We start from the raw sequence: 19,567 nt of genomic DNA, 5'->3' as shown, positions 1-19,567 counted from the left end.
TGTCGCATATTTTCCGTAGAATCATCCCCTCCACGTGTAACAATACAATAGTTGGCGAATTTTTAAAGTCCTTTTTTAAGAGAACGACTTTATTCAGAACTATAGTTCCTGTGAGACTTTTGTTCATCGCAATGAGTACTATAAGATGTAAGAAAAGAAAACAATTTTGACCTTGAAATTCAATGTTAAATGTAACAATTCTCTATCTATTTAGAGTGCAAAAAAACAGTGTAGTGGTCGAGACGTATAATTTTGAAAGACCCAGTACATTCTAGCAGCAGAGTTTTTCTCCGCGGATCCGTCGCACCTACCTGGACAGCGTCGGGTCATCGTGCCGATAATTGTCGAACGCGTCGGCGTTCGATGCCTCGAAACGTGAGAGATCGATATTTTCCGTTTCAAGGTGGGCCACCCCCGTGCCGCGGAACATGCGTCCCGACTCCGGGTTTATGACGGCAGCCCGTGATCCGCGAAATTAATTTGTTATGCCACTGTAATTCTGACACTGGCCGCGCGTCCACCGATATATATCGATCAATCGGCGAGCTCGGCCGCCCGCGCGCTGGGCGATGACGATTTATGTACGCGCTGCTCGAAATGTTTCGCGTTTCGCAATGGACACCAGACGCGAAATGCGAACGGCTCGTGGTTTCCACGGGTTCCACTGATGAATATCCATTCATTAACCTTTCACGCATTCGTCCGATGCTTCTGCTTCATTAAGGAGTGCTTTAACGACGCAGTCTTTCAGCTTCTCCCCACCCCCCTCCCCGCTCCAACCCTCCTGCGATACCATTTTCGACATTTCAAAAGTCGCCAGAATTTCCACCGGTTACACACGATCTCCATTGGAAGAGCAGAATGGTTCCTTGTACTAAATTCGTTTTTTCACGTTTTTCTTTTTTAACTGCTGTGCGTTGAATTATCTAGCATGTTCGAGCGCTGCGAGAAGCTTTTATTTTATTTAAATTCGTGCTCTGTGCTCGGTACCGATCTACTATGGTTCCGTAAAATCTCATTTTTGAACACGCACGGTTATAATTCGCAATTGTCGGTGTTGCGAGCATACTTCAATCTTTCCGGCGAAATTTTTGTTGGTAGATCTGTTGTTAAAAATGTTAAAATTTCCTTTCGTGTAACCGTAAATTTATTTAGAGAATGACAGGGACCAAAACTAACAGTTATTCTAAAATTTTCTACGATAAAAATCATTAATAAAAAGTTGATTATTATTGAAATTGAAGTTTACTTCGATCGCTCATAACAGTTATCAATAAGAGAAGTTAATTTCGATCACTCAAAACAGTTATCAATGAGAGAAATTTATTTCAATCGCGCTCATAACAGTTATCGATGAGAGTTTATTTCAAATGAGAGTTTGTGTTAGGAGAAAATTTGGAAAAACTCATGTTTGTCACATTAAATTTTGATTGTAGCAATTAATTTTATGAATAACAAATTTATGGAATAATTGATTGTCAACCATTTGAAAGTTGTACTATTTAATAATAACTATTACAAATTTCCTTCATCGATAACTGTTATGAGCGATCGAAATAAATTCCTCCCATTAATAACTGTTATAAGTGATCGAAATAAACTCTCAAGAGAAAAAAATTTTCGGTTACTTAATTATTAGTCTTATTTGTAACCAATACGATTTTAGTCAATGAAATACTTGTTATTCCATGACTTTTTTTCTTTTTGCTTATAACAGTTAGAGTCCCTGGAAAATGATCATGTCTAAACTCTGTTCATAATCGGATTATTTTATATGCAACTGCCCAATAGTATTCGATCCGTGTTGACCTTCTCTCTATGTATGAGGTGTAAATGCACCCCAGGTTGATAAATCCGGAAAGAAGAAGTTGACGAATTAAAATTTTTAAGTGTTGTATACTTATCTTTTAAAAATTAATAAAATTTCACAAGCACGTATGTAGACAAATTTTTCTTTACATTCTGCTGCAAAAGTGCATAGGATCTAATTTGCTTGTCCTAGAATATTTCCTTCCTCTAGTTTTACTTTTGACTTAAATGTCTAGAAATTGATTAGATACCAACATATTTAATAATGTAAACAATATTTTGAATAATGGTACATTAGAATGGCAATGCACAGAGAGAAGATTAATCGGCAACCCACTGCAGCGTGTATAAATTTGTTAATTAGCATGGTCAGAACTGATGAGGGTTGTCAATCGCGTTTGGAAGAAACAATGCTCGAGGCAGAAAAAGTTAGCAAGAATAGGGGATGCGGAGGCAACCGTGCGACAGGTAGAGCGGGCACTCGGTTTACGTGGCAAGTGTCAATTATAAGATTCGCAATTATTGAAATGGATGTCCATTCAGGGGCCGAATGTAGTGCACGGTGAAAGGGGCATCGAATGGACCTGACGCCGCGCCGCATCTTTGATCAAGCACTGACAGTTTCGTGTAATCACAGAAGCCCCCGCTCTCGTAACATGAGATGCAAATTGGCCAACATTTATCGATTCGCTGATTATTTAGCGTCTGCAGGAAATTGATCTCTGCCTAGGCGTAGCCATCAAAGCGCCGCCGTGCCGAGGCGATAATGATGTTAAATGATCTACCTACGCTGAGTGCTGACGTCGATGAATAATGATTTCAGGGAGACACGTCGATGTTTACAAGCGATCTTTAACCGTTCTTACCAGCCGGGAGAACCTGGACACGACGTTCGAATAGCGATCCCATGTCCAACTTAATTACGACAGTAGATTGGAATTGATATATCTCTGATGATCTTGTGAACGAGTTCATCAGCATCGATTCTCGAAGAGTTAATCCCAACAAAAACATCCTGTAAACAGGAGCCAAGTTCCTATGGCCGTAAAAATTTGTGAGATCAAAGAAAATACGGCCAAGTTCGTTAGCCTAGAAATACCTCTTGCAATACTGAAAAACGCGTTTGTAAAAATTCGTTTAAAAGAACGCTATTTAATTTTTAAAGAGTTGCATGGAGGGCTAAATTATTCAAACTTGGCCGTTACTTTTTAAACCAATGACCATAGAAGGTGTTAGGTAGCGGCCAAGTTTGAATAATTTAGCCCTCCACGTAACTCTTTAAAAATTAAATAGCGTTCTTTTAAACGAATTTTTACAAACGCGTTTTTCAGTATTGCAGGAGGTATTTCTAAGCTGACGAACTTGGCCGTATTTTCTTTGATCTCACAACTTTTTACGGCCATAGGAACTTGGCTTCTGTTTACAGAATGTTTTTGTTGTGATTTCATCAATTTTTGTTGAAATTTCATCAATTATCATGTAGGTATCAAAGAAAAAAATCCTTTTCTAATCTGCAAGACAAAATCCAAATTCAATGTATCGAAGATTAACACTCTGCCGGCGACGCTCGGATCCGTTTGCCCCCCGCCGCTATAGACGATGCTCGGTGCAGTTTCTTTTGTTTACGTTAGAGCGATTGTTTTTTTCATCAGTATTTGTTGCGACTTCGAAGCTAATAAAACGTATACTTATGTAAGTTATGCTGCTATGTTCTATCCTACGTACCTATTTCGTAATGTTTTTTTTCAGTACAACCCCTTTAAGGTGTAAAATTTCAAACTTTGATAATTATTCCTTTCAGTGGTTGTTATGGAGGACCTATGTACCAAATTTCAAGCTTTTAGGTCAATGGGAAGTACCCAAAAGGTTTTGATGGTCAGTCAGTGACAAAAGCGATTTTTAAGGCCCTATATCTCGCAACCTGCTCATGTTGGAAGATTAATGTTTTGTCAATATTGAGACATGATAGCATTTAACAAGTGTACGAAATTACATCTCTCCATCTGCCTCCAGTGGTGAGTTATAAGCCTCTAAAAAATGACTAAGTTGTTTCGTGTAAAAGGAGGTAGTGCGAGAACTTGGTTGGTGCACTACCGTGCACCTAGATTGAGACTGCAGCTCCCTGTACAATTATACCACTTTTATCCCCGTCCGTTCCTCGTGTCGATTTCACACAGTTTTCCAGAAACTTTGTCACTTTTTAAATGCGAAACACAACCGAGAAACCTGAGATGTAAATGTTAACCCGAGTGGGGACTCGGAGTCACCACTAAAAGTTGCTGTACCATTATTCAAAATATTGTTTCTACATTATTAAATATGTTGAGATCTAACCAATTACTGAACATTTAATAATTGTATGAGGTATTGTATCAATTTCATATCCACAAAATGAAATTATTCTAGGTCGGAAGAAATGTTTAATTTTCGAGACAAAATAGCTCCAAGGCAAAGGGTTAACTCATCAATTTGAACAAAAAAAAAACATCGAAAAATAACTCTGTTTGCCTTGTTGTTTAATTGATCTTTTACCACTGTGTCAATTGGACGCCGAGGAACACATTAATTTCATAAAATGAGTTAGATCCAGATAAAATAAGGAATTGCAAGGGCGGCGAATCGACTCGTAGAACAAAAAATTTTCTAAAATTGCGGACCACGGTCTTTTGTTACTGTTTTCAATTTCTCGTCGGAGTTTCGTTGCTCGCGTTCCGAAAATTGCCATTATCTCGTAGAAGTGGTTGCAGCGGGTACACGTGAACTAATTATGGCGACTACCACAAAAGGATCCAATTCCACTTAACCACTACTTTATGGTCCGCTCGTTTCCGAACTTCTGGTTTCATTTGTCGGAAAGTTTGCTCGGGGAGTTAATTATTTCAGCTCTGTCATTTTTCCCTCGCCGCGAGAGCATCGGCTGTCGTCGTCGTTGTCTGAAACGTGACAATTAAGCTGGCTTAGCATGATCGAGGGGGGTCATAGAGAAGTTCCGGCTCTCGTGTCTACATACTTGCTCAAAATTTCGGACCAGTCCCTAGCAAGAGAGAGACAGAGAGATGGGACCTCGGCCCCGAGAACTTTTATTCATTGTTATATTCTCTTTGATCTCGGAAACGAACGGCTGGCGAACGCGCACGACGCGCGTTGCCAATTTTAAGTTAAACGTTTCCGAGGCGAAACGGAGTTGCACCATAGAACACCGAGGAACAGATCCTTCGTCTGTAGATGGTTCGTCACGACGCGACGCGACCCTTTTTTTCGGGGATACCTGCTTTGCAATTCAAAGAAAGCGCGCAACTTTCGACGCATCAACTCTGAATTGTTGTTGCCGAATCCTTCGCTTCGTGCCGGAAATATTTCAGTTCTTCGCGGATCCGGACTTTTTTTCTCGTTAAACAACCCACGACACTTCAACGTTCATCATTAGACGGATCTGTATGCATTTACGGCTTACATAAATTTTCAAAAAATGCTGGAGTATCAAATTCGACAGAGTTTATCACGATTTTTATTTATTTTTCGATCTACAAATGCTGTTACCAATGAAAATAGTATTTTAGTTGGTCCCACTTTCTTAAAATTTGTCTACAAAACTTGAAGATTGCCTAAATAGATTGGATAGATTGCATAAATTTAGACAAAAAATCATGTTTCACGTTGACGTTGGGTTAAAGAGGAATCTAAAACAGATATTTTAGGAAGAAACACATTATGATTAACTCCTGCTCCTTGCAATCAAGTTAGACAATTTGTATTCTGCATACAGATTAATCTAGATTTGAACAACAAATTTTATGTATTTCAATATACCTCTCCGTTGCTATACAACATTTTATGAAACGAATAAAAATATGGTCATGTTTTCCTTTCACATTTGGAATAAAATGTGAAAAATCCTCGTTTCTTTAATTTTCGAAATGGAACAAGTCCTGTGGATTTGTCGAGGTTGGTACCATGTAGCGAACAAGTACAAATAAAAGTGGAAAACTAAAAGGGAAAAGTTTTGGAGCAGCAGATATTGCTATCGAGTTGTACGTATATATTTTTGTTGAAATTCATCGTGGTACTAGATTCGAAGAGTACACGACTACGATACGTATGCACATCGAAGTGGAAGGTAAATTCGAATTAGCGTAGAACGTGCCGGGCGTTTCAGGATCAAAAGCGGTGTATGTGCCACTTGTCGAATAGAAATTCGACAGTGCAATGTTAATTATAGAACTTTGATAGTGCATTAGGGTTTCTATAAGGTTGCAGGTGCAGAAGCGCAGTTCCACCGAGAGAGTATAATCTTCGATCGCGCACGAGGTAGAACTTCAATCGTGGTGTAGAATATAAACGTCGACGTATTGTCTGGAAATATGTTTCTCTCGTCGAGACTCGAGATAACGTTGACTGTATTTTATTGTAGTTCTCAATTGATAAGCAGGATAAGGATGGTCCACGTGCAATTTAAAAAAAAAATAAATTGCAGTGGAAGTTACTGGATGGATCTCTAACCCTTTGCACTTCTTTGTCGAGTGTAGATCTTTCTTTATTGTAATTCTCTTATTTTTTAGTTAAAAACAAATATAAGTTCCACAAATATAAATTAGAACAAGTTTCAGAGCTATATTTAATATAATTAGCAAAACAAAATTGTTTGAAATGAGTAGCAGTCAAGGAACTGTCCTTTGAAGTAAATTTCAAATGAGACACTTGAAATAATGGGTTAATTCTACACGTGCCTCAGGGTCTTCTTTTCTTTCCCCAATGTTATTAATGTTCTTGTTCTTCACTATACTCTGTAATACTCTGTAACGTACATTATGTTGTAATAAATCTCATAATAATAAATAAATGGGTTAACTCTCACCGACAATTATTTCACCAACACGACTTCATGGACATCTAACTTCGTTGACGATATTAACTCACCGACATTTTGAGACCGCCGACAGTCATTTCATCGACAAACGTTTTCATTGTATTTTAATTTAGTTAATTGTAACTTTTATCGGTAAGATGGAGTGAGGTAACTCCGCCCTAGTTTTTGCAAAGTTGGACTTTAAATTGATATATTTTCAGTGTGGTATGTAAAAACTTAACGTTCTTGGTATCAAACTCTTGCCACAGTTATTACTGATGAATTAGTATTATGTAGGATTCTAAGTTTGCTTGAAAATTATTATTTTGATAGGATGTTGTACAAAGTGTCAACTAGGACGCACTTGCCCCGAAAATGGGGCAAGTCCGTCTCTGAGAGTTAAAGATGCTTTCGAACCTTGTTTCAAGTGCTACGGGGCAAGAAAAGAATGATTAACAAGCCTGCTATAAAATGCTTCTTATTGCATTAAATTATATTGTTCAGTTTTATAGTTAACCATTTTTAAACGAACAAGTACTTTTATGCTGAAATATGAAAGGGGATATAGTGATATTAAAACAAAGTTTAAAAAGGCTTTTTCGGACTTACCCCACTCCACCTTAATTTATTCTTATGAATTTACCACTTATGAAGTGACTGTCGGGAAAATAACTATCGGTGATCTCAAAACGTCGGTTACTTAATATTGTTGTTGAAATAATTGTCGGCGAGTTAAGGGTAACCCTGAAATAGTAGGGAGTTGTTGGCAACAAAATTGAAAATTAATTCGAAGTGCAAATGGTTAAGATTTCGCCATCTCTGGAATTGCAAGGGTCGGTTCAATTCCGTCCAAAGTTTACTGACGCGAGAGTCAGGCAAGTTGCGGGGGCGAGAGTGCAAGTGTCCGTAGTTCAGTGGCAAGATTAGCTGAATCGAACAATGGCCGTCGGTGCATCGACTTGAGACAAGTCAAAGACGTAGTAGTTCCTGACGACCAGGAACTGTCTATCTGCTTTATGAGGATCCAAGTGAGTGTTCAACAACGACCCTGCATAGTTTACGATTCTATCGGCCACGAAGAGAGGTTAGCTACCCCTTTATTTAACCAAGTGTCCTTCCCTTCGACCTATACATAATGACCATATTGGAAGCAGAGGAACGGGTCGTATCCGAAGTAATTGAGTATGGACAGAAGCTGAAAGCGAAGAGGCAAGAAAATGGATATTAGCGACGGCCTTTGTCGACCATCTTTGGTTCGGGCGAGCTTTTACCAGGCGTGTTCTGGTTCTATGAAATCCATATTTCATTGCCAGCACCACTCGCCTAACCCCGATGGATTAATATGTAGATTATTGATCGACAGTCTAAATATTTATTTGTTTCGAGGACAATTGTCATACGTGAACCACCGCAAATGACCGCGCTCTGCGGTTAGGGGACTCCCGATCATTAACCCCTTGTCGTACGATTTATTTTACGGTTTCAGTGATTAGAACTTTCTTTGTAGTTCGTAATCTCCTGAAAAAGGAGAAAATTTATATCTATTGTATGCCGACGTGTTCTCCAATAACTATACATTAACAAAACCAAAATAGAATTTCATCTCGGTTTAAAGGAGATTAATAACACGTGCATATTTATTAGACTCTGATGAAAATCTTAATCACGAGTCTGAAACGATATTGTAGGGCAAGGGGTTAGCTCTTTGCAGGCGGAGCTATTCTAACTGGAAAAATAAACATTCGATATGATTTTTTTTAAATTTTTTGTGGATATGAGATTGATGTAACACTTCCTCCAATAAGTTAATACTTTATGCTTTTCACGTGTATCATAGTCTTCGAGGCTACAGTGGTTCCACAAGTTGATTATAGAAAATTGTGTTTCTTATTTTCCAACCAACATTTTCCTTTTCATCGGGCACAGCGAACTGTTGGCTTACTAAATGAATAAAGTTGCAACGACCATCGGAGAATATAAGAAAGATGATTAAAGCAGATTCTCTTTTTAAAAGTAGACGGAGAGAATCGTAAAAGTATGGGTGAATGGGCAAGTTCTACTTAGAAGTTGAAGTATCAAAATGGTAAGAGGTCATCGCTCTTGGCGTTTATCTTTCGAATAATCTAAAAAGGGCAAGAGACACACGAAAAAGATGGGACGCTCTCGACAATTTACAAAATGAATTTGCATGTAGAATTCGTATTTTCATGCGGAAGATAAAAGTAAAAAAAAAAATGCGATACTCTTGTTCCCCCTAAAACGCTCACCTTCAACCCTTAAAGAAAATATTTGGCGATGGAATCGCTCGAGAGAAAATGTTTGCACTTGCTCAACTTTCGGTAATTTTGATGAAACAATTTGCAAGTTCCTCGAAATTTCAGGACCTTAAACTTTCGCAGAGAATGAACGATTTCAACAACACGTTTATCTCCGTCTTAGCAACTATGAGGATGAGATCAAATGAACAGTCGTGAAGAGGATTTAATGGGCGATCATTAATCATGGTTGTAACAGGGGGTAGGTTAAAAAGTCAATGCCGAAATAAGCTGGGGTGGACTGGTAACGGGTGAAACCTATTCCTAATTACGTTCTCGGCGCTTAAAGCCTCTCACCACAAAGTGCAATACACACTAGTTCCTTGCAGCGACGGTTCTCTCTGTGTTTCTCGCGTTCTCTGCGTTCCTCTTCGAGGGAGGCGAGGCCTCAGACTGCCGGTATGGTACTCCGGCACTCCAGCCTCTTATAATGCGATTATTTCACGGTGACTTTCTGTGCCACGTTTCGCGGTTGAGAGCCTCGAGTATTCGCGTGCTCCTGATATTTTCGACCCCTTTTATCAAATTACCTTCATTCCTTCCTCGAGTTAGCCTCTCCACGGCTCCATGGGCCCCGGCTCGCGTAAGCAAAAACGTTTGACCTATTACATCGCCGGAGCAAAAAATATTTTTTTATCCACGGGGGTTTTAGAGCAACTGTACCCATTGCTACGGTATTTTTCTTCAGTCGTACTTTATCTTAATACGATTCCTAATTCTGTGGTTTTTAGGAAAAACGCCGCACGTCACAATTTCAGAACATTTGAGTTTACGCATTAACCCTTAGCACTCGAGTGGCGACTCTGAGGCGCCACTAAAAATTGCTGTACCATTATTCAGAATGTTGTTTACATTACTAAATATGTTAGTATCTAATCAATTACTAAACATTTAAGTATTGTGTGAGGTATTATATCAATTTCATATTCATGCAAAGAAAAGAATGAATATAGAATGGAATTATTCTAGGTCGAAAGAAATGTTTAATTTTCCAGTTAAAATAGCTCCGAGTGCAAAGGGTTAATTGAGCTACATAGTAGGGTAAAGTGCCCAAATATGGTATAGTCGCTTATTATGGCACTAACTTATATCTTGTAGAGGAGAAGTCACACTCCAGGGAGAAAATCCTTAAACAATAGTTTACCGTGTTCACTCAACAGTGTGCAGTGCAATCGCACCATTCTATAGATTTTAGTATCGATCCTCCGCCAGTTGTGTCTCCACGTGTTGAATATGTTTGTGGTTAGATTTTCGATTGTATCTTTTTCGAGGTAAGTGATTTTGAAATGTTTGAACATATCTGTAGTTTCAGTTTATTTATATATTACTGCCAACTGTTGGATTGGGCTGAAATTCATTTTCTCTTTCATTTTCTAGTATTATCAGTCCACGTGGAGTTCCCAATATGGCACTACCAAGGGTTCCCTAATATGGCTATAGCTATTGACATTCTTGGTGTGGGTGCCGAATATGGCACTAGGTGTCATGTTAGGAACTCAAGGTGTACTTCGCTGAAACCTGCAAGTGACATACCAGAAAAAGAATATTTTTCCCCAGCTGTATTAATTTCTGAACAAACTTGACCCCAGAATCCTATAGGGAGGAAATGCATCTACAACTGGTAATTTTTTGGACGAAAAAGAGCATTCTAAAATAATCAAATAATGACACCAACAAAAAAGTGGTTCATATTTGGGCACTTTATCCTATAGGATTTACATATTTACCAGAAAAAAAGTCTCATGAAAATAAATCCGAAAGACTCAAAAAAATAATGCAATTTGACCGATGTCCTATGTCAAAGTGATCAAAACTTTAAACCACAGAATTTATCATGAAATATTAATATTTGTAAAAAAAATTGGTCGTCCTCGAAACCTAATACAACACAAGAAAATATTTAAAAATCGAATGCAAATAGTACAACCATAAAAGCTTGGACTCATTTTAAAATTTAGTAGACTCATTATAACCTCTTGCCGTAACATTTCCTTCGCGAAACGAACCAAATTTTATTTCATCGAAAAAGGAACACGTAACATCCATATTTGCTAGACTTCACAAACGAATCAAATTTTATTCCATCTAAAAAGAACCGCGTAACATTCATATTTGCTAGACTTCGTTAAAATCTTCATCACGAGTCTGACTCGAATTTGGTACATTTATTTGAATGCTTAAATGTTGATTACAAACGAATCAAATTGTATTCCATCTAAAAAGGAACGTGTAACATTCATATTTGCTAGACTTCGTTAAAATCTTCATCACGAGTCTGACTCGAATTTGCTACATTTATTTGAATGCTTAAATGTTGATTACAAACGAATCAAATTGTATTCCATCTAAAAAGAACCGCGTAACATTCATATTTGCTAGACATTGTTAAAACCTTCATGACGAGTCTGATTCGTGAAAATCTTCATTAGAAATTTATCACGGCTTGATATCGTACGCCAAATGGTAAAAATCTTTAAAAAGCACCAGCTGAGAAAGTAGACCCGCCGAGGTTGTTTTAAGTAAATGGAGAACAATTTCTTCCATTCGCCGAGTGTTTTTGTTCCCTTTTATTCGGTCACCAAATTGCTCGGCTACGAAACCTGTAAGCCGGGATTAGGAATTTTCCTTTTTTCCACGGACGAAATTGTTTGGATATTACCGACGATATTGATTTTATTGGTCAGCCGTGGTCAGCACAGCTGTATAAAAGATCAAGAGAGACTCTGGTTGACGGTACACAATTTATCGTGAAATTACTTGCGAAAGAAATAGTGCTCCAATAATGTTTATCACCCGAGCTGTGCGCGCGACAACTACAACGACTTGTACGAATTACTGCAACGCCGTACAGCCAAAAATTACTTTCAAATTAGTTGGCAAGAAAGTTGGTCTGTTCGCGTAGATTGGAGTCGTTCAACGAGACCGAGAGTAATTGAATTGGGTGCTTGGGTAAAAGTTATCCGAGATGCAGGTCACAGAAAAATTAGTATGCGCTTGCTGTTTATGAATTCTTTGGTTAAACTTAGGTAACCAGAGATTTTTGCCTTTTACCTATGCAATCCAGTAGATTTCAGCGAGAAAATGTCAGAAATCGAAGTTTCGATCCTAGAAGATCAATGGTTCAGAAGTTATGAGTGTTCAAAGTTGCCTAACGACCGGCGCTCTTCGCCCTCCACTACCTAATCACCTACCTAACTTATTAATTATCGGCATTACCGCGTGCTTGTGCCAGTTAGCGGCTCCGCTCGGTGAGCGCAACGATCACTATATTAGAATATGGCGGCACCCTCACCTGTCAAAAGCACTGAAAATCGCTCAATTTTAAACACTCATAATTTTTGAACCACTGATCTGCTAGGATCGAAATTCGAATTTTTGGCATTTTCCCGTTCAAATCAAATTGCATAGGAAAAAGGGAAAAATTTCTGGTTACCCTAGTTACAGAGCAGCCAATCTTTTCTCATAAGCATCACCAAAAATTGTATTCGATTAGCCTCAACGACTTCCCCGAAATTCTTTTACGTGCACAGGTGTATGTTCCCGTATCCGCAAATCACTAACGCGCTCCTTCGATTTCCACGTGGCTGGTGGCCGTGCAAATATATCGTATCGGCAGATGGAATATATGAATGATGAAGCAGAAGCACACGAACGGTCGGGTGGCCGCGGCAAAACAAAATGGACTCGTGTTTGTTTCATTGCATTTTCGACGGTGGCCGGCACGGCGGGATGTTGTGGTCGGTTTTATTGGCCGAAAAAAAGAGAGAGAGAGAACAAGAAAAAGAAAAACAAGAACATGAGTATAGGCTGGTGATTCCGAGGCGATGGTGGACGGGTGCGTTCCACCGTCGAACGCCTCCGGCACGGTGCATTTCCATCCGGCTGTTACTGACAAGCGCGTTAAGGTACAACAGTCATGCTCTAAACAAGTAAACGGTGTACAGTAGTGCTCATTTCAATTCGCCAAGTTTGGGATCCGAAAGTCAAATTCTTGTGTTTCGAGGTAGCGTTTCTCTTTGAGTAATTTACTGGAGCACGACTCGACAACGCGAGAGAACAGATGCGCTTTAAAGAGAATTTCAAGTTCAATCATTTTTGTCTTACCACTCCAAATGCGGCACCAGTGGATCGTCGAGATTCTCCCGGTTAAAACGAGTCCAAACACGACGTAAATCGGTCTACTTTTATGGACTTCGTGTATAGCAATGATGCGTCGCGAGCGGAGTCCCTCCCCCCACCAAACCCCTACGGAGCGTGGTAGGACACTATTAGGAGCTGGTACGTCATCTGTGACGACACTGGAGAAAGGGGACCTCACCCCACCGCCGATGCTTCCGTAGTCCCAATGTTGACGCATCGGCGGTTCACGCTATGTACAATTTATGTACGACTCGTGGTGTTCCGCATTACAAACAGCGCAAGTTCCCTAGTGCATTTCTTGCAAACATTTTAACACTGAACCTACCGAGCATCAAGAGTGACTGATTCGTATTGTATTACTTGTAGTTATTTGTATTACTTATAGCAATTACTTGTAGTTTTGCACTCGAAACAAAGAACTTCTAAGAAAGTTTTTGTGAGAAAAATCAAATGTAAATTAATTGTCAATTTCATTTACACATTGCAAAGATGTATATCAAATACTTACATATGTTGAAAAAATGCATTTGATCGGAATCGTGAAAAACAATAGTAAAAATTTATTTTTACGACTTTTTTAGCTGGGCCAATAACGAAAATTTCAAAGATGTGTTTGGTCAATTTGTATAGATTATATACGCTCCGAAAATTTCATTGAAATTGGCCAATTGGTTTACGAGTTATAAATGATCAAAAGTGGTAAAAAGGACAAAAATCTTGAAAAATTGCAATTTTTACCACTTTTGATCGTTTATAACTCGTAAACCAATTAACCAATGTCGATGAAATTTTCGGAGCGTATGTAATTTATACAAATTGACCAAACACATCTTTTAAATTTTCGTTATTGGCTCAGCTAAAAAGTCGTAAAAATCAATTTTTACTATTGCTTTTCGCAATTCCTACCAAATGCATTTTTTCAACATATTTTTTAGACGTCATTTACTAAACTAATTCATCTAGCCTCACAGAGAAATTGAAGTCGTTTGGTCGATTCATAAAAAAGTTATTCTGTTTTGAAGTGTGTGTGATCAGTTTTGCTCCTAACTGTATGTTTGGATAGATGACACAAAAACGCGACTTAGTTTGAAATTTTCCCAACACGTCTGTTCATCTTTTATCGTGGTAGGAGAAGAGTGGGTGGCGCGAATTTCAGTGTTCACAAATTTAGCAAATTTAAGAGAGCAATACTGTGTATGCCGGTCGACGAGCAGGCACTTTAGGTTGGGCTATCGATTCCTACTGACCTTGTTAGGCGGCGCTTGGATCCCGTGGAAGGGTAGGTTCTCGTAGAACGTCTTCACTCCGGAGTCCGGAAGACCCTCCGACACGCTGTTCACGTGATTGTTATTCGCAGCTTGATTGGGATCTGTAAGTGCAAATGAAACATGACTTTGTAGAATCAGGCGATCGAAGACACCCGAGCCGAAAGGTGTCGTGGGATATATTCGCCGGTAACCGACTACGGGACAGTACACGTTCCGAAAGTTTCTATATAGTGGGTTTGTTTAAGTAGAGGGTTTCTCCAGTGCGCCAAAGACAGATAGGAACAAAGATAGACAGCTGGTGTGAAAGTGAGAGAGAGAGAGATAGATAGATAGATAGAGAGAGAGAAACAGAGAACGACATTTATCCGACGATGTTCGGGTGTGTGATTGCAAACGCTATCACAAGTGAAGAACTAGGCCTATGGCTACTCTTGTTGCTGCACGAATACGCGATCTAAATGTAGAATCCCGATATCTTTATCTGGATCGTGTACAGCTCTTATATCTGAAGAGTTATGAAGTGGACGTGTTGTAATTCTCCTTTCTTTAGATCGCACTCTGGCTTTCGGGAAAATTTATGATCGGAATACACGATCATTCTGAACACTCTGTAGAGTTTGGTTGAAATCACTGATTTGTAACTGCGCTATTTTTACCATTTCTCTACACTGTATAAAATAACTAATATAAAAAGTGTATCACCCAGAAATTCGAATTGGAACTGTCGATGTGCGTCCAGATTTCCCGATAAATAATATTTTAATTTTATATTTTCTTCCACTTCGAACAATACTCGATCTCGATTTTAACCATTTCTAGTATTAATATTTACTCTCAATTAGTTCTAGTGGTTCAACTATGTTCGACATACAGTTTTCACAGTGTGCAACAAAGCTTGCTTCGTGATTAAATATATGATTGCGCACTACTGTTTTCCGAACACGATACGTGAGAAGGGTGCATTTGCATACGTATGTTTATACGTTCAGGATTTATAGTGATCCTGTAATGGCGTTAGACGGATCCATTTTTTTCAGTATACACACTCTATTCATCATCTTGACATGGTACAATAAATTTGGTACATTAACTCCAGAATCTTCTGTTATACATCGTAAAAGTGATCGTATATCTTGTCGAAGGAAGCGAATAAATTCGAATTATTAACTGAACGCGCATTTTACTCTACGTTGAATAGATTATCTGAAATATTCAGAGAAGTCCTAAAATTAAAATATTATCTTCTCAATCGAAATCTGTCACGAACGATCCGCAAAAAAATTACTAGAAAAAGTCTCCAACAAAAGGTACATCTACGAATTATTAAGTTATCGTTGTAAAATTACACTCTTTGGCAGAGAATTTCCTTTGCTTACAAATTCTACTAATCTCAGCTTGATTTTCATTACATTACCTTGTCGTCACCGGACTGCGGATTTTATTTCATTTACATTGTTCAACAGATTCAAATTATTCAAAGAAGAAATGTCTGGTCTCTGCATCTTGTAATTAACGGGGACAACTTTTAACTCCGCAAATAAAAATCCGCAGCCTATGACTGATTCAATCGTTGTATGTAACTACAGTGACTCCCATTAATATTCGGACGCTCTCAAAAAACCGATAACTTTTTAAATATTGTGCTATACGATTTGGACTTTTCTGAGCAGTTAGAACAATTAATTTACTACATGTTGTGAAAAGAAGTTTTTCCAAAAATTTGAATTGATCGGAATTGTAGAGAAAATACTGAAAGTTGCATTTTGCAAAACTTTTTTCACGTTGCGTAGCGAAACAGATGTTCTAATTTCTGATAAAAGTTCAAATCGTATGGTCCAATCTTAAAAAAGTAGTCGTCTTTTCAACGGTGTCCGAATATTAGTTTGTATTTTGGTATACATTAGTACGTAATTCTCAACACTTCGTACGTTTCTAATAGAAAAGCTTACGAACCTTCTGCACCGCGAACGGTGTTAGTCGCTCGTGCATTCGAATCACACAGAATCCTGTACGTGCAAACATTTCGAATCGCAGGAGAGATCGTTCGATTCTCGAAACGTGCGAAAATCATCGTAGGTCACGGGGGGTTCATGCCTAATGGCCGACGGATGTTCGCTATTGTTACGTACCTGCGCCTGGCTTTTTTCGCTTACGGGAGACATTGCATCGATTCAATTCGCACGACGATTCCGCATGCACTATCCTCTGCCGTGGTGCTATTCTTTTGTAAGTCACAGCTAAGAGAAAAAAAAAACAAAAAAACACACACACGACAAGAACAACAAGAACCAAAAAAAAAAGAGACACATAGAAGCAACGACACATATAAAGCGTTTCGTTATGCGGCCACTGCCCGTTACGTGCAACACGATTTTATCGTTCGACGACAAACAGCTTCGAAAATCGTCCGTGATAATTTCACGTCGGTTTGATGGACGCTTTGATGTCCGTTATAAATTGCAACTAGAACGATAACGTCACCGTCGAGGCTCTTGCTCCTTTAGCAACTTTCAAACGGAAAAATGGGGAGACTGACGAGGGATAGTGGATCAAACAGTATTGACCGTATTTCTACTGTAGTGCGAGCCCTTTGAATTCGAAGCTATTCCGACCCCAGAATCGTGCATTTCGTCTGATCCTCGACATTTTGTCCATATAAAAGTACGAGGGTCGGTCAAATAATAATGAAATTTAACTACAGAATTTATACAGAATTTAGTTCATGATACTTCATGATAGACAGCGAATCGCAACAAACTGGAAGGAAATAGAAATTTATGTTCCTTCTTAATATGTTCAAATTTTTCTAATGTTTTTACTGTTTTCAATTACGCCCACTCATTTTTGTTATAAATGCAGAAAGTCCGCTGTCTATAACTAGACTGCTTCTTTCGTAATATCTTTAGTAGGTAGAAATTAATATGACAGCATTTTTAAATTCTTCTAACTCAATTTTTGTCTAATGATAAAAGTTAATGTTGAAATCCGATCGATTCTCGACCGAGTCAATGATTTATATTTCCATTTCTCTCCGCGTTTAACACGAGAATGACGGTAACGAAGAACCGTTTAAATATTTCGCGAATTAATTTAGATATCCAGTATCCCATGCGAATGTCCGGATAGAACAGCCGCGGTACGAATAAGTTTTTATCGAAAAACCTGTTGAATTTTCAATTTGTCGAATTTTTGTTCTTATTCGCATTACTCCGGCGTCCTGTTCCGCGATGATCGAAGTTAATGGATTCCACGTATGCACTTACGCGATAATTGTCGGATTAAAGCGATTCGAATGTATCGCCGGCCGATTCGACTGGCATCGAATTAATGGGAAAAGTGTGTACGCAGTTATTTATACGGAATATTCTATAACCGAGAGAGGTCTGCGGTCAACGGAAAATTCGTGATCGCGCGCAGCTGCCTTATATTTCACAAGATTCCTACGTTGGTAATTTAATATTCCGCCGTTGCGCGCCTCAAAACGCTACTGGCCACCCCGCTTACCATAATTAACGAATTCACGGTAAGTTATTACAAAGGATCAGCCGAAGGTTCGGTAAACGGGTACACACGAAATTACACAATTTTTCGTCCGACCGAACACCCGATCCCTTTAATACACTCGGGCTTTTCAAATATTCAATGTACATAGCTCAATAAGCACCGCGGGATTGTAACCGAGCCGTGTTTTTAATGTAATATGCACGGATAATTTGTGCAATAAATCGCAATTGATTCCGTTTAATTCCGGTACGATGCGCGTTTTAATCCGGTTATTCGCGACGAGGACCATCGGCGATCACGTTAACCCCCTCGCTGTATCATTTTCTTTACAGTTACAGCGATGGAACGTCTTTATCCCGAGAAATGTTGTAGAAGAGAAACGATCATTTATATTTTTTGTATGGATACTGTCCTTGAACCGAATTATATCGACGATGGGTCATTCGATAGGACACCAAGGAAAAACATACTGTGCAAAGTTTCAACCCTGTATCTCGATCCGGAGGGTAGTTATGGGGTAAAATCAAAAAATCAGTTTCTGACCTATTTTCCCTAGTTAATGATGTTTAGAAATTCTGAAAAAAATCTGACACATGTCAAGAATCCAAATACATACTTTGCAATTGGTTTCAGAGTTTTAAAGTGAAAATCCAGCTTGTAAAAAATCGAAAAAATGCAGATTTCACATGGAAGTTCTAGAGTGTCCACATTTATATTTTTACAGTAGCGATATATTGTTATAGGTATTGTTCATGAATTTTTTCAGATTTTTTGTGTTGGTGCGCCGTTGTTAAAAAAAAATAAAAACCGACTTTTCCGACGTTTTTTCCGCGAAGAACTAAGCTAATCTTAAAATTGTTACGTTCTATTTATTCTGTAAGTCTATCAGGCACTGATAAACCTTGAACATTGTACAGAAGTAATTAAAAAATGGAATCAATTATTAATTATAATTTCATTTGAAAAGAAAGGTGTAATTCATATTTATTAAGCTTTTTTTGACTTAATGTGGCTCGTTAAAATACGGCAAGGAGTTAAGGGAAGATATTCTCGTGTGACTGTATTTTCGAAAAGTATAGCACTCTAATAATATTTTCTCCAAATTTTATGCCGATATTTATCGAAGGTCTATCTTACCCTTCCGCCACGGCCTGTCACGTGGCGCACTTTATCTCCGTCGTGCATACGTTACAATGTCACGTGACTAGTCCGGTACTGGCAGAGAGAGGGTAACTTTTTCCCCCAATTCGAGTAAGTTGCCCTGATCTGGCGACTCCGGGACGAAAGTTTACGTGCGTTCTGCTCGAAATCAAATTTTTGAAATTGGCCTGCAAAAATTGACTCAAACGGATTCATAAATTCCAGCTAAAATTGAAATGCCGCGTAAAATTCGGCCCAGATTTTATTAGTTGCATTAATTGCATGAAAAGTCTGCTTCCAATCTTCCATCTGTACGAGGCGGGTAACGCAATTGGGGCGGGTTATACCCCGAGCCGGGTCAAAGCTAGAAAAAAGTTGTCCAGGAAAAAGTTGAATGGCGCGGGAAGGTCTATTTCTCTACTGCATCACTTTTTTCGCAACGACCAGCTTCGAAAAAACGCGCGTGTTCGAAACGATTTTGATAAAATAAAAACGTGGTAAAAAATCAATCAGCGGCATTTCGCACTTCCGTGATCGCTACTTTA

At 38.7% G+C, this 19,567-nt stretch overlaps 1 protein-coding gene across 11 annotated transcripts in view; it reads right to left on the bottom strand.

The window, feature by feature from the left end:
- Nrm (neuromusculin) overlaps nt 1-19,567 on the bottom strand; it is a 407,543-nt gene that overhangs the window by 19,110 nt on the left and 368,866 nt on the right. For 9 of the 11 annotated variants that reach the window (XR_013010095.1, XM_076434722.1, XM_076434721.1 and 6 more), the window contains 2 exons: nt 16,508-16,615; nt 14,358-14,479 (listed from right to left, as the gene is read on the bottom strand). Coding sequence is in view for 10 of the 11 variants with exons in the window: in XM_076434722.1 (XP_076290837.1) it covers nt 14,358-14,479; nt 16,508-16,615 (230 nt within the window). In the remaining variant the exon portion in view is untranslated. The remainder of the gene's footprint in view (nt 1-14,357; nt 14,480-16,507; nt 16,616-19,567) is intronic. The other 2 variants (XM_076434723.1, XM_076434728.1) reach the window with 1 other exon arrangement.

The sequence above is a fragment of the Lasioglossum baleicum genome, chromosome 12 (genome assembly GCF_051020765.1).
Source record: "Lasioglossum baleicum chromosome 12, iyLasBale1, whole genome shotgun sequence".
Lineage (NCBI taxonomy): Eukaryota > Metazoa > Arthropoda > Insecta > Hymenoptera > Halictidae > Lasioglossum > Lasioglossum baleicum.
Note: the sequence above shows the minus strand (reverse complement) of the source record. Positions and strands in the feature narration are given on the sequence as shown.